Source organism: Colletotrichum orchidophilum (assembly GCF_001831195.1).
Source record: "Colletotrichum orchidophilum strain IMI 309357 chromosome Unknown Scaffold_203.1, whole genome shotgun sequence".
NCBI lineage: Eukaryota > Fungi > Ascomycota > Sordariomycetes > Glomerellales > Glomerellaceae > Colletotrichum > Colletotrichum orchidophilum.
The window spans coordinates 44674-58496 of NW_019173159.1; the positions used below are offsets into that span (position 1 = coordinate 44674).

At 56.0% G+C, this 13823-nt stretch overlaps 7 protein-coding genes across 7 annotated transcripts; 3 read left to right on the top strand and 4 right to left on the bottom strand.

Annotated features, from left to right (window-relative positions):
- Positions 1-2: 2 nt before the first annotated feature.
- CORC01_13631 (nucleotide exchange factor Fes1) lies at positions 3-647 on the bottom strand (the record flags this gene model as incomplete). The annotated part of the gene is made up of 1 exon (XM_022625247.1): positions 3-647. The coding sequence occupies one exon, from the start codon at positions 645-647 to the stop codon at positions 3-5; it is 645 nt and encodes a 214-aa protein (XP_022468249.1).
- A 1061-nt stretch (positions 648-1708) lies between these two features.
- Positions 1709-2282, bottom strand: CORC01_13632 (uncharacterized protein; the record flags this gene model as incomplete). The annotated part of the gene is made up of 2 exons (XM_022625248.1): positions 1709-1993; positions 2202-2282. 2 exons carry the CDS (start codon positions 2280-2282, stop codon positions 1709-1711), a joined length of 366 nt encoding a protein of 121 aa, XP_022468250.1.
- Positions 2283-3720: 1438 nt separating this feature from the next.
- Positions 3721-5358, top strand: CORC01_13633 (actin; the record flags this gene model as incomplete). The annotated part of the gene is made up of 6 exons (XM_022625249.1): positions 3721-3727; positions 3874-3904; positions 4052-4107; positions 4205-4235; positions 4298-5069; positions 5128-5358. The coding sequence occupies 6 exons, from the start codon at positions 3721-3723 to the stop codon at positions 5356-5358; spliced, it is 1128 nt and encodes a 375-aa protein (XP_022468251.1).
- A 451-nt stretch (positions 5359-5809) lies between these two features.
- On the bottom strand, positions 5810-6623 carry CORC01_13634 (RF-1 domain-containing protein; the record flags this gene model as incomplete). Its single annotated transcript, XM_022625250.1, has 2 exons — positions 5810-6184; positions 6366-6623. 2 exons carry the CDS (start codon positions 6621-6623, stop codon positions 5810-5812), a joined length of 633 nt encoding a protein of 210 aa, XP_022468252.1.
- Positions 6624-7447: 824 nt separating this feature from the next.
- CORC01_13635 (uncharacterized protein) lies at positions 7448-7951 on the top strand (the record flags this gene model as incomplete). Its single annotated transcript, XM_022625251.1, has 2 exons — positions 7448-7553; positions 7698-7951. 2 exons carry the CDS (start codon positions 7448-7450, stop codon positions 7949-7951), a joined length of 360 nt encoding a protein of 119 aa, XP_022468253.1.
- A 447-nt stretch (positions 7952-8398) lies between these two features.
- On the bottom strand, positions 8399-11044 carry CORC01_13636 (WD repeat domain-containing protein; the record flags this gene model as incomplete). Its single annotated transcript, XM_022625252.1, has 3 exons — positions 8399-8549; positions 8625-10855; positions 10913-11044. The coding sequence occupies 3 exons, from the start codon at positions 11042-11044 to the stop codon at positions 8399-8401; spliced, it is 2514 nt and encodes an 837-aa protein (XP_022468254.1).
- A 552-nt stretch (positions 11045-11596) lies between these two features.
- CORC01_13637 (ubiquitin-like modifier 1) lies at positions 11597-12342 on the top strand (the record flags this gene model as incomplete). Its single annotated transcript, XM_022625253.1, has 3 exons — positions 11597-11652; positions 11853-12017; positions 12225-12342. The coding sequence occupies 3 exons, from the start codon at positions 11597-11599 to the stop codon at positions 12340-12342; spliced, it is 339 nt and encodes a 112-aa protein (XP_022468255.1).
- Between the last annotated feature and the right edge of the window lie 1481 nt (positions 12343-13823).

The window sequence follows — 13823 nt, forward strand, 5'->3', positions numbered from 1 at the left end:
TTTCATACCGTGATCTTCGCCTTGAGCGCGTTCATAATCTCGTCAATGTCGTCCATGTTCTCAGCGTCGACCTTGCCGTTGCGGAGGCCCTTCTTCTGCAGCTCGTCCGTGAGGACGTCCGCGCCGGGCTGGTAGTTCCTCACGGCGGAGCTGAGCGCATAGACGGCCTTCCTCCGCACAGCCTCCTCCTCCCCCTCCTTGGTCGCGAGCGCCACGAGGGGCGGGATGCCGCCCACGGCGAGCAGGCGCTCCTGGCTGGGCAGGTTGTTCTGGACGGCGGTGCCGACGCACCAGGCGGCCATGCGGCGCAGCTCGTGGGCCTCGTGCTCGAGGCAGGAGAGGAGCGGGGTCCAAAGGCCGAGGTTGGCAATGTTGTTTGCGTTGTCGAGGTTTTCGATGAGCTGCTCGAAATTGTCAAAGGCGATGAGCTTGTTGTCGAGAGTGACCTCTGGGTCCGCCGAGGTGATGGCGTCCATGGACAGCTTCATGAGCTCTGCGTCGCTGGGGCCGTTGCCGAAGAGGGCTGCGATGGCCTCCGGGTTAAGGGTGCTGGCAGGTGCTCTGGCTGGTGCTGCTTCGCCGTCCTTGCCGGCCTCTTGGTTTTCGATACCCCATTTGAGGAGCTCGTTGAGATGCTTGTCACCCATGATGGATAATTGTGGTGAATTTTAAGGTATACTTGTTTGCAGTGGTGCTCAGATTTTGAAATATCTTGACAGTCTGATCAAAGTAGTGTCAAGTCTGGGTGAAGAAATTGAGGAGTCTGTATTGTGTTGATGTGTAGAGTTCGTTGCTATCAATTTCCAGTCTATCACTCACTCTCTCACTTAACTCTCATCAACATCAAAAAGTTCTCCATCACCAAGAGCCACGTCCCGCTCTGACTGGCTGCTCTGACTTGCTACGCTTTTCTGGAACCTTCAAGAAGCTTGCCAACGACCCAAAAGAGACTAGCGCAAAACTCACGTGAGGAGCCCTGATCAGAGCCAGTTCAAAGCGCAAGGTATGCGTCGTTCATGCATCTCGCGGCTTTGAAACTTGGGCAGACAGACGTTGTGCCAGCAAATCTCTCCCAGCCCAATAATGGGATCATAAATGGGCTGAGTTGGCACTTCATCTGCCAGTCAAACATTGGGTACCCTCCTGAACTCTGGATCCGGGAGTCTTGGACTCGTCGAGGGAATGGTTGACGATATTGTCAATGTCCCCCAGGTGGCTGGTAATAAAAGACGTGAACCAAAAAAAAAGTTCCAGTTGCCCCACCATGGAATTAGTTGCCCCTCATTGCCGCTTTAACCTGCCGTACCTCGACGTAGCCGTGGACAGAGCTTCCTCAAGCTACGATATTGCGACGCTGACCTGAGCAGCCTCCGAGCGATGAAGTCACTCAAGCCCTCTTAACCTGGCAACTCAAATTTTCGTATCCGGCTCTTAATCCCAAGCCTCAGCCTTGCATCTTCCATCTGAGAGCCTTCCTGGTCGTTCATTTCCATGTCGCATGTCTCGCCAGTAAGGATGCAGAAATCAGGCATAGCGTCCCCGCCGTAGATGACAGGTTACAGCTTCCGCCGTATTCTCCTATCCGATCTGTGCTAAAAGGTCCCGATCAACGGAGACAACGCCCGGCAACCCGGAGCTCCCAGCCCAGCCACACTGGAAACGTAGCACAGCGTTGGTCGTCGCCCGCGCTGTTTCTTGTTCGGCCTTCCTATACAAAGCTCGCAACACCGTTCATGGACACACCAAACATAGGCACAAGTTGAAGGGGAGAGCAAGCCCTGGTATGCGAAATGCGATATGCGAGGGTGGCATCCGAGAATGTCATGCCAATCACCCCTAGGACCCCAGGCTCTCGTTCCCGCAGAGGGCGTCCATACGCCGGTACGCAATTTGAACCACCAGAGCCGCGACCCCATCTAGCCGTGCCCAGGAGTGTACGGCCCTTGCATGAGGCAGGCAGGCCCGTCGTTCGGTGGTGTCGGCTTCGGGGTGCCTGGAGGTACCTGCTAGACTACATGGTCCGTCTGCTGTGCTTCCGTGCCGTTCGTCGCCGTCTATGCTTCCGCGAGCCGACGTGCCAATGTATCATGGTATGCAGACGACGGGAAAAAGTCAGATAACAGTTCCGTGAACGAAAATAGATTATGCCTGCTTGGCACCTTAGCTCGTGTCTTTGCTGCTTACGGAACAAGATGACGTACGACTCGGGGATGAAAGGGACGGTCAATAGGACGCCTGGCATGTGGTTTGCTGGCGCAAATCCGCCCGCCGCCGTCGAGCATGAACCAGGCGGCCGCGGGAATCTTGTTGAGTCTCACGTGGGCATCGAGAAGCGGCCCCCCGTTCCACAGTCCATGATGAGATGGGATGGATTCGCGATACTGTGTCCGCTACCTAGTTGCCGTGCTGTCTGCTCTCCCTGTCCAACCGCTTTCCGGCGCGAGATGATCTCGGCCAGGCTGGCTCCCATGATCCCATGCTCTTCGCCTGGATTAACCTTGTATTCTCATTAGACCGTAGCGTACGTGCAGGTGGTGGATGTGGGGATGCCCTTGAAGATATTAGGACCGTCACAGTCGGGAAGAGAAACGCGCACTGTATGGTCCGTGGCTTGGCTCGATTGGTCCGCGGTCGCGGTCGCGGCCGTGGAGGTGAGGTGAGCCTCTCACCGTCGGTTTCAAGCTGCCTGGAGGGCAGAGGGCGACTGACGGATAGGGTGACGAATGCTCTTTGCCTCAATAGTTACTGCCTGATAGTTTGAGCTGATAGATAAGGCACGGGTACTAGCAGTTTTGTTGTTGTTGTTAGCATTTGCTGCGTTGAACACAGTAGAAGAGATTGAGAAACAATTCCATGTTCATTCGGATACGATACCTACCTCGAGAAATCAGTAAGAGTGTATCCATTCGCACAACGACACAATACCAGCAAATCTAGGCCGAATTGAAGGTCCATCATCCAATTCGAATTCAGCCACCGGAATCAGTGGTCCAGGCGGGAGAAAAGGAGACCATACGAATACTTGGAGCGGGTCGCGCATCTTCTCTGCAATATCAGAGGTTCCTCTTTGCCCTCCCACCCCGGCATCACCAAAAAGGGTGAGTGAAGTGTGCTACCTCCCGTACCCCACCACACTACTTTGCCAGTCCCAAGCATCCCCGAGCAGCAAAGGAGCAAAAGCACGGGCCCTCCGAAGAGACCGGGGGGAAAGAGGCGAGAGTGAACGCGCGCCTCCTCCCAATGGGCTTCCCCGTCCTTTGTTAAAGCGGCAACTCAAACCCCCGGGCGGCGCTGCCACTTTGTGCCACCTATTCCACGCTCTTGCCCAGCCCACCTCTGCCCGTCGCAGCCATTTGCTCACCCACAAGTCGGGTTAGGTCTCCAGCTGCTTCTGATCGAAACCTGGCCCGCCAGCAATCGCAGCAGCCAACGAAACGCCGAGGAGGCAAAGCCAGCGCTCACCGCACACTGTGCCTGCCATTCCCACTCTTCTCCTTCTTCCCCCCTCCTCCACCCAAAATCAACTACCTCTCATCTTCCCGTAACCTTTCCCATTTTCGACCTCACCACCCATCGACGTGCTCTCTCAGTTCTTTGCCATCCGCTCAGGACTTTTGCCAGTTCCATCTCGCTCCTACGATTCCGGAATCGAGTGAGCTGTCTTCGTTTTCATCTACATTTCTTCTATTTTCCCAGTCCTCACCCACCACCTAATTCAAAATGGAAGGTACGTGACGCCATCTCTGCCAGCAATTCACTCCCTCCACGACTCCGACGCCGCCTCGCCTCCGCTGGCCTCGTTGTCGTCGCGATACTCACCTCCATCGACCTCCGTCCCTCTTTTGCCTCGCTTGCTAACCTGTATCTGTATAGAGGAGGTTGCCGCCCTCGTTATCGACAATGGGTAAGATTCCCCGCCGTCTCACCGACCATTCTGCCTCCTGGGCCTCGAAGGGGTCTGGCCAATCGTCAGCCCTTGCGATAACCCATTGGCACATGATGCATCGATACAATATATCCCACATTGAGTTTGGTTCTGACTTGAGTCCAGTTCGGGTATGTGCAAGGCCGGTTTCGCCGGTGACGATGCGCCCAGAGCTGTCTTCCGTAAGTTCCCCTCATCCGCAGACCGCAATCTTCTCCGTCAGGGGTATACGGATTTGGTCATCCAGACTCGAAGCTGTCGACTCTAACTGTCCATCAGCTTCCATTGTCGGTCGCCCCCGTCACCATGGGTAGGTTTATCTTTTGCCGTGGCAATGCCACTACCTGCTCTTGCGACCTAACATGTGCACAGTATCATGATTGGCATGGGCCAGAAGGACTCCTACGTCGGTGATGAGGCACAGTCGAAGCGTGGTATCCTGACGCTCCGCTACCCCATCGAGCACGGTGTCGTCACCAACTGGGACGACATGGAGAAGATTTGGCACCACACCTTCTACAACGAGCTCCGTGTCGCCCCCGAGGAGCACCCCGTCCTTCTGACTGAGGCCCCCATCAACCCCAAGTCCAACAGAGAGAAGATGACCCAGATCGTCTTCGAGACCTTCAACGCCCCCGCGTTCTACGTCTCTATCCAGGCCGTCCTTTCCCTGTACGCCTCCGGTCGTACCACCGGTATCGTCCTCGACTCCGGTGATGGTGTCACCCACGTTGTCCCCATCTACGAGGGTTTCGCTCTTCCCCAGGCCATTGCCCGTGTCGACATGGCCGGTCGTGACTTGACCGACTACCTGATGAAGATTCTCGCTGAGCGCGGTTACAGCTTCTCCACCACTGCCGAGCGTGAAATCGTTCGTGACATCAAGGAGAAGCTCTGCTACGTCGCCCTCGACTTCGAGCAGGAGCTCCAGACCGCTTCCCAGTCCTCCAGCTTGGAGAAGTCCTACGAGCTTCCTGACGGTCAGGTCATCACCATTGGCAACGAGCGTTTCCGTGCTCCTGAGGCTCTGTTCGCTCCTTCCGTCCTTGGTCTCGAGTCCGGCGGTATCCACGTCACTGTCTTCAACTCCATCATGAAGTCCGACGTCGACGTCCGTAAGGACTTGTACGGCAACATCGTCATGGTATGTTTTCTACAGTAATTACCCAGAGTCGAATTTGAGCAATTAACAAATCTTTTAGTCTGGTGGTACCACCATGTACCCCGGTCTCTCCGACCGTATGCAGAAGGAGATCACTTCTCTTGCTCCTTCTTCCATGAAGGTCAAGATCATTGCTCCCCCCGAGCGCAAGTACTCCGTCTGGATCGGTGGTTCCATCTTGGCCTCCCTGTCTACCTTCCAGCAGATGTGGATCTCCAAGCAGGAGTACGACGAGAGCGGTCCCTCCATTGTCCACCGCAAGTGCTTCTAAGGTAAGTTGACGGTGAATCAAAATTGACCTACGCAACAAATATTGACGGCTATACAGCGTCTTACTTCCCGAACCACACTCTCGCCCTTCCGAAAACATATCGATTCCAAAGAGGCAACGACCGGTGCAAGGTCTCCACGGCGTTGCATATACCGCAGTCAGGTCTTATATTGGCGAAAAGTTGTTGACATGGTCAAGAAGTTTGGGTCGACCCTTCTCCAGAAAGATTTGGTCCTTGTTTTGTAGCAGGGTGCGCGTGGGCGCGTATAGGGGCGGATACGTCTGCAACTGAGGTCGATCATACAATACACTTTGCTTACTGTTCCCGAGTTTCGCACACCCGCTTTTATAGTGATGTTTTAATTTCACGAGAATCCTTTAGCCAGGAGTAGAAATGGAACTATCTATCGATACAGCGTGGTCCTACACCATCATCAAGTGACGTATAATTCTACAGGTTTTTACTTTGTACAGTGGAGCTGGGATCAGCAATAGAGGTCTTTTCTTCAGAACTCGGGTTGCTGTTCGTCTGGTCTTCAACGATTGGTTCACTAGCTCCAGCTTCGCTCGCCTCACTATTTGCTTTCTCTTCTTCGAGCAGGCGGTATTTCCTCTTGCTCTTCTTGGATGCACTGGCGGCTTTTTTGCGCTTCACGTCGCCCACAATGGCCGATCGACTCTGGTCGCCGTTCTGCAGGTCATCAATCTTCTGGGCCAAGATTTCGCGGGCAATCTTGCGATTCTGGGATCGGGACCGGGTTGCTTGGGACTTGACGACAATGCCAGTGGGTATGTGTTTGAGCTGCACGGCCGAGCTCGTTTTATTCTGTGGGGTGGGGGTTAGCAGAGAACATGACGGGAAGCTACTTGTCAGTGATGCGGTCTGATCGAGTCGCATCAAGGTCGAGTGCCGCGCATTGCATTGCATTTCGGTTGGGAAGCAAGGACGAGCGAAGGGCTGGTGGTGGGGAGAAAGGTCAGTGGGTTTTGGAGTTTGCCAAACATACAATTTTCTGACCACCCGGCCCGCTACCTTTGAGGTATGATTCCTCAATGTCGGAGTCTGGAGGAGGTTTGGGCCGAGGTGGCATCTCGTGCTTCTTTAGCGCTGCGGAGGGGGATGCGCTGAAGAGGGCGACGAGGAGCGACGGCTGCAGAGGCAGAGGCGGCCTCGCCGCCGTTAGGCCGTGGCGCATGAAGGCATTGGCGTTGGATGCCCCAGCTAGGAGGGGGAGACGGGTTAGAAGGGGTAGAGGAGGAGGCATCGCGCGCGCCGGGCCATTGTCCGTGGTTTTTCTTTTCGAGATGCGGCGGGTGCTTGGTTGAGGAGAGGCTTGCTGGTGAGGTTTCGAGGTTCGCGGCGCGCGTGGTGGGCCGTGGGGGGATGTGGATGTGGAGTGCCAGCAGCCGGCGGGCGGCTGGGCCGGACGGGAGGTGCATGACGGTGAGGTTGTGCTTTACTGCTAGTTCGGAGGATTTTTGGAGGTGAGGCGGCCAATGAGAGGTCGTGATCACTCAGTCTTTAGTGTAATTTCTGGCGAGTGCTGAGGTGACTGTAAATTGGCCCCCCATATTTACTCTGCTGGTACCTTAGCCTGGCAGTGTGGACTCTCCTTTCCCCTTTCCCGTCAGTGCTTCCCTGCGGATCGGTCGGGTACAGCTTTTGGTGGTACTCAGTTGTTTTGTCGCGTGGGCAGGCCGCCAATTTCACTGATAAGATTCCCGTCCCGCGCAAACCCCGTCCTCGAATGATAGAGTTCGCTTCAACACCCGCCCATCTCCTGGACTCCCTCCTTCGACACCTTCTCTCGCCCCAAGACGAATTACACAAACGTGCTCGGTTCTCGTCGTCAGCCCAAGATTTCGAGCGAACTCAAAGATTAGACTTTTAATTGTCGCTGCAACTAACGTTCTTTGGCAAACACACACCCGGAACTTGGCCCACCTCCTTTTCCCCGGTGACCGCGACTTCACTTCGTAACCCACCTCCGTCGAGAACCGCAAGAACCGAGCGGGCGAGCCCCCTTCCCTAACCACAGACAACTTGTTGGAAAACCGAGTTTTCGTCAGAGGAAACAACGAGCACAAGATGTCGGCCATCCAGTCGTTCAGCAAGTGGCTGCACCTGAAGCAGTACCAGATCGAGGTCACGTTCAGCGTGTACATCTTTACGCCCCTGGAAAAGTTCATCTTTTGTATGTTCAGCCTCGTCCCCTCCATGTACCATTCGCTACAACCACCGCAGCCGCCTTTGACCTCTTCCAGAAAGCGATAATTCGCTGTTTTCAACAACAGTAATTACGAAGCCCCTGCTAACCATTGCCTTTCTCGTTCTGCAGACACCGTCCTCTTCCTCCTCAGCAGCTTGACCGCCATCGCCACCGTCCTCTACCTGCCCCAGCACATCGCCTTCCTCATGAGCCGCGCCTGGTTCTACATGCACGGCGACCCGATCGATGCCGTTGTCGACACCGTGGTGGACGCTGTCGAGTTCACCAAGGCGGCTGTTGAGAGCGTGCTGATGGCCGAGAAGACGGCCACGACCGCGGCTGCTATTGCTCAGCAGACTGTCGAGCTCGTCAAGGAGTTGTAAAGGAGGATGTTTGTTGTGTGTACGCACGCGCAAACGTTGACTTTGTCATATGGAAACGAGGCATGCTGGATCAACGAATGGAATCGGTCAAAGAGGAAGAAAAGAGTAGGAGGTGGAGGAGGGAAACTTTAATGGCGACATGAACGGACTGCCCGATGAAGAGCTCGAAGGGCGCGTCGCATGTTGCGCGCATGTGGTTTTTTTTTCTGGCTTCCGTTGCGGGCGTTTCGTTGGGTTTTAATATGAACTATCTCATGTTCAGGTTCGGATACGAAAAGGCTGATGAACAACCCACACATATACATATACATACTAGGTACTGTAGACTCTTGTTACATGTGGCGACGCATGTACTTAATTCACAACCATTCTTGCATAGACTGGAATGCGAGGCTTCTTTCTGCCTCTACAGAGACAGGTGCATGTTTGACGTAAAATTCATTTCATTCATTCGTCGAACTGGGACGGCGCTCCTAGTCCGGTGAACCTGTATACTCTCAGGGAACTATCTTCGCCAGCAATGCCCAATTCGTCTATGTTGCCTTCACTCTTTGATGGCCGCCAGGCGAGCTGGGAAACGGGTTTGGGGAGGCAGAGGCTTCAGAGTGAAAAGAAGTTAGCTGACATGCTCGAATTGTACATGTAGTGGGAGTAAAAGGGGTGGTTGACTTACATCGACGCAAGCTGGAGTGTGCTGGCCGGCTGGAACGTCTCAGGGGCCAGCGTGCAAAGAGATATCTTGCCAGACTCGGTGCCGACGGCGAGGACGAGCTCGCCGCCAGCATCCCGTCTGCCGAGGAAGTCGACCGCCGTAACGGGCCCGTCGAAAGCAATACTCGAAGCCAGGGTGAACTCGGTCTTGCTTACGCCTTCTTTCTCCACAGCCTTGCCAACCCACACCTTTGCGTTCTTGTCACGTCCCGCCGTCACAAAGACCCTGCTGGCACCACCGCTCGCGGACAGAGGAGCCCACGCGGCGTCGAGAATCATGCGCGTGTGGCCCTTGGGATTCGCCTGGAGCAAGGAGTACTGCTGCTGTTCGTCGGCCCCGCGCTCGAAGACGGCCCACTGCCGGTCTCTGCCCACGCTCAGGAGGAAGCGGTCGTCGGAGGAGAAGCGCAGCCTTGTGGCGGTCAGGGTGTGCGCCGCCAGCGGCGGCCTGACCTCCGTCCAGCGCTCCGTCTCGAAGACGCGGATGACGGCGTGGTTGAGGGAGCTCGCCTTGCAGGCGCTGGCGACGAGCCTGCCGTCGTGGCTGGCGGCCAGGCAGGAGATCTCGTAGCCGTGGCCGTACAGCTTCTCCGTTTCAGGCCAGAGGGTGTGTCGTGAAAGGGACTCCTCAAAGGGCGGATGGTCGATATCGAGCATGGACTTGCGAACGACCGTGGCCGGGTCGACGGCCTCGCGGTCATACTGGTCGTCGGCCTGGACCTCCTGATCATCGTCGACGGCGTCGATGGCCTTGTTGGAGAGGCCTAGGACGGGCATGTTGGCGCCGTCGGGCATGGACTCTGCGGGCGCCTCGGTCTCGATCCCGCCGAGGGTTTGAAGCATTTTGGCGACGGCGCGCGGCTCGCTGAAGACGCGCATGAGCTTCTCATCTGCGCCCGAGACAAACTGTGAGGCGCCGAGGGTATCGATACAGTTGAGGTCGTAGCCATGGATCTGGGGGCGGGACATCTCGTGCCACGAGCGGTGGTCGTCAGCGGTATCACCGCGCCTCCACCGGGCGTGGAGGCGGGTGGTCTGGTCTGAGCTCGTTGACATGAGGTAGTCTCCGTCGCGTGACCAGGCGATACCCGTCACGGTCCTGGTATGGCCGCTGACGGCTATGGCGGGCCTCCACTGGTCGCGTTCGTCATCGTAAACCCAGCGGCGCCAGCTGCCCGTCCGGCCGAGGCAGACGACGGACTTGCCGTCCGGAGCCCAGAGACCCGTCCAGAAGCCGCCGATGCTACCCGTCGCCGTCGTCGCGCCCTTTTCTCTGCTGATCTCGCCCAGCCTGACTATGCTGACCCAGATGCCGGAGGTGCTGTCCGCCTCCCACATGGCGAGGGAGTTGTCTGCGGACACGGACAACAGCTGGAGCTTGCCATCGCTGCGGGTGAACCACTTCGCGCTGTAAATCCAGTCTTCGTGACCCAGGAGAAGAGCCTCGAACGTGATGGAAAAGTCCTTGCCGGCAGACTGAAGCCGGTGGGCCTTGTTCGAGGGAGACTTACCCGGCAGATAGGCACCGCTTAGAGGATCTGAGCCCTCTGCGGCGAGTGAGGGCAGCTCCTTGCCCAAGTGAAGACGCCACAGCCTGACGTACTTGTCCTGGCTTGCCGAGGCAAGGAGCAAGTCACTGCTTGACTCTGAGTTCTCCCATGTGAATTCCAGAGACCGTATCCAACCCTCGTGTCCTGATAGAGTAGTTTGAAGCTTGAAATCAAATGTTTCCTCGCCGGCGGCGGCGACGAATATTTGCACAAACGTCTTTGTTCCAGCTGCCGCTAAAACGAACACGTCCTCGGCTTCGTCGAGTGCTGTGAGAGCCAAGCACAGGGGAAAGTATTTGGGGGCGGTCTTAATAGTTTGACGAAGCTGCAGCTGACCACCACTGAACTGCCAGATCTTGATGGTTGCGTCGGCAGCCCCTGAGGCCAGGAGAACCTGTTTAGGGGCCTTTTTGGACCGCAGGATGGCGATGCAGTTCACAGGTGCCGCGTGATCGTGTATCGTCTGGATGCACTCCCCTTGATTTGTCTCTGCGTCCAGCGACCACACCTTGAGTGTTTGGTCATCTGAGCCACTGATGAGGAGTTTACGGTTTTCGCCGTCCACTTGGGGCAAAAACTTGACTGCTTTAACAACCTCCTTATGACCACTTAAGAGTGTCTTGATTCCCTCTGCATTTTCAGACTAATTCATTCGTCGTCAGAAGGGTTTGTGAGCAACAGATTGGAGGGGAGAGCTCACAGACGGCGCCCACAACGCAATGTTGCAGTCAGCGCCAAAGGCAAGTAGACCACATGGGCTCCAGTCAGCGACGGCGGTCTGCCTGTTGGCTCCCGTGGAAATATATTCTATAGATGGCAGGGCGCCAACCATCTTGTCCTTCTCTCGTCGTCTTCTTCGTCGCCGTGAGATGCTGCGTCGAGGAGTGACTCTGAGGGTTGACAAAATCCGGCGAGGTGATTGGCTCACGGGTCAGAATCAAGAGGTGAAGTTGAAATTTTCTTTGGTGGGGGCGGGGCGTTCTAGGGCCCTGCCTTACAGCGCTGGAGCCGCCGCACCGTTACTCCACAGGCATCCGGCAGAGGCTTGCGCTTGCCATCAGTGCGCCTAGCCCGTCTGCCTGATTGAGTGTTTTCCGTGTGCTCAGGGCCTCCTGTTCCCCCAACCGTGCCTACCTGAAGGTACTATAGGTAGGTACCTTACCCGTGCCTTACGGACACATGCCATCCATCCATCCATCCTTCCTTCCGTCGCATCTTTCTCACATTTGCCCTTACCGTGCCGCGCCTGAATCTGACAAGCAAACAAACTTTATTACCATTACATCTCATATTCTTTATCTGGGTATTCTCCGACGTCTCGCAGCTGCCGGCACTTTGAAACTCGTGAGAGATTTATATTACCACGCCTTGCAAAAGAAAAGAAATGGCTGCAGAGGCTGCAGATGCGGGGGAGAAGATCTCCGTCATTGTAGAGTTCTCGTGAGTCTCCCTCTCTCCTCTCTCGTCTGTTCCATCCTGTGGTCCAAGCAAGGTATTTCTTCTGGACCAGTCCCGTCTCCCGGACTTTGGCCTGAGACCTTTCTACGCAGGCTGATGGGGTCGATTCAAGGATGATTTCATTTGCATCTTGCATAGTTCTTTCAGGTACGGATGCATAACTGACATGGTCCGGTGGGCAGCGGCGGCCTGGAGATGCTCTTCTCTGATCAGCGGCGTCACGCCCTCTCTATACCGGCGGTGAGCAAGGACGGCAAGCCCGCAACTATTGCCTTTCTCATTCATCATCTCTGCGAGAACACGATGAAGGACTCCAGGAAGGAGCTATTCGTCCTCGATGGTCATCTGTACGTCTTAGAGTCGCATCATCCGCGCGCCCGTCTCCATCCTTTGGCATATCTTCATTTCGGCCTCGCCTTGCTCTGCGTTTCTCCTATTCTCACCCCGATGCCGGCTGTGCACGCCGTATATCGCCACTCTGGAGTCCTTCCCAGAATTTGCGTTGAATCTGCAGAGTAGCTATATCGAATGCAACGCTAACGTGGTCTTTCTAGTCGACCTGGCATCCTTGCCCTCATTAATGACGCAGACTGGGAACTTGAAGGAGAGGAGGCGTATGAAGTCCAAAGCGGTGACAATATCCTCTTCGTCTCGACGCTTCATGGAGGTTAAACAGAGAGGGGGCGTGGGTGACTTTTTCGGTCCAATGACTCCTCCTCCTCCTGTCACCAGGAGGGGGCCCTGCAAGTGTTGCGGCCGTATCTCTGGGTCCCTGGAACCAGCAGGATGCATCGCCCCCCCGGGGACCCGGCGCCGATAGAACGACGTTGAAACTCAGACGCCCTCTCCTCTCGCTTCGTGCAGCCACATCGCATCGCATCGCATCGCATCGTATCGCCTCGACTAGTCTGCGGCCGTAGCCGTTGACCCGGCGCCTCTCTTCCCCCGGCCCCGGCCAGCGGGGAGATGCAAGCCGTGCTTCCGCCGTTGGTCTCACTACTACAAATACACCACAACCCTACATCCTTTCGCCTTGCGCGCTGTCGACGCAATGAAACGTCCCGGAAAATGATCACCCCTGACCCCCGTGGCCCTGCAACTGCCACCACCTTGCTTGCCGCATGTCTCGTGGTCGCATCGCGGCGGCAGGTCTTCACCCCTCGTGTTCCCCTTGCACCTTAGCTTGGCTCCCCCGGCCGCCCCGAGTCACTCTCGCCATCATCTAATTTCTCCTAGTTAATAACGGTATGCAACGTCGATGATGGGATGCCAGCGGGATGGACCTCCGGGAAGCCTGTCAAAGTCGCATGCCCTGCCGCGCCACCCTGGACTAAAGACGAATAGTGCGACGTTTGGCAAGATTACCAAGTCTGTTGGCGCCACGCAGGGCGACTGTCGATGGTCGGGGCGGTCAAGGGCTCATGACCAATTGTCCACCAGCTTTGCGGCCGAGAAGATGGAGGAATTGGACTGGATCAGCGGGCTGCGGGTTCCATATCTGTACATACACCCCAAGAATCGACACTTCTGCACCGTAACAGGAAACGGAAATGTACCACGATGCACCTGAAATTGAGGCCTTCACCAAAAGCTCTTGTTGAGCAGCCAGCCACAAGCCCAACTCGCTTGCTTACTTGCTGCGAAGCCCAAGATTGTCGGCCCCCCCTCCCCACCTCCCCCCGGCGTGTGCGCACTTGAAGACGGAGGCGGTGAAGAAAGAAGGGGTCTGTCATGGTGATCGATGGTGTGCATTTGCAGCTGTGATGCTGCAGCCCGGCTGCCCTCCCTTTTCCTTCCCAATCTCTCGTGGGGAAAATCTCTGCGCCTACGTACACTTGTGCTCTGCGCTGCACGTCTTCGGCTTCTGGCCGGGCTGCAGGAAAAAGCAAATGGGGACAGCCGCATCCCGCGTGCGTGCCGCGCGAGCGATCCTAATGGCCCAAAATCCGCTCTCCACTCTCTTGTCTCTCGTCCATGTATCTAACAAGGGGAGGACGGAGACAGGGAAGAAGATTAAAAAAATACAGGCTCCATATGTTCTCGAAGGAACTTTGTCAACTCGTGCCGTGTGAGATACGCACGTAGCAGTAGGACCCCCACCCACATGGCAGACTCTCGTAACTTTTGCTAGAAATGGACAAACCCTCTTTTTT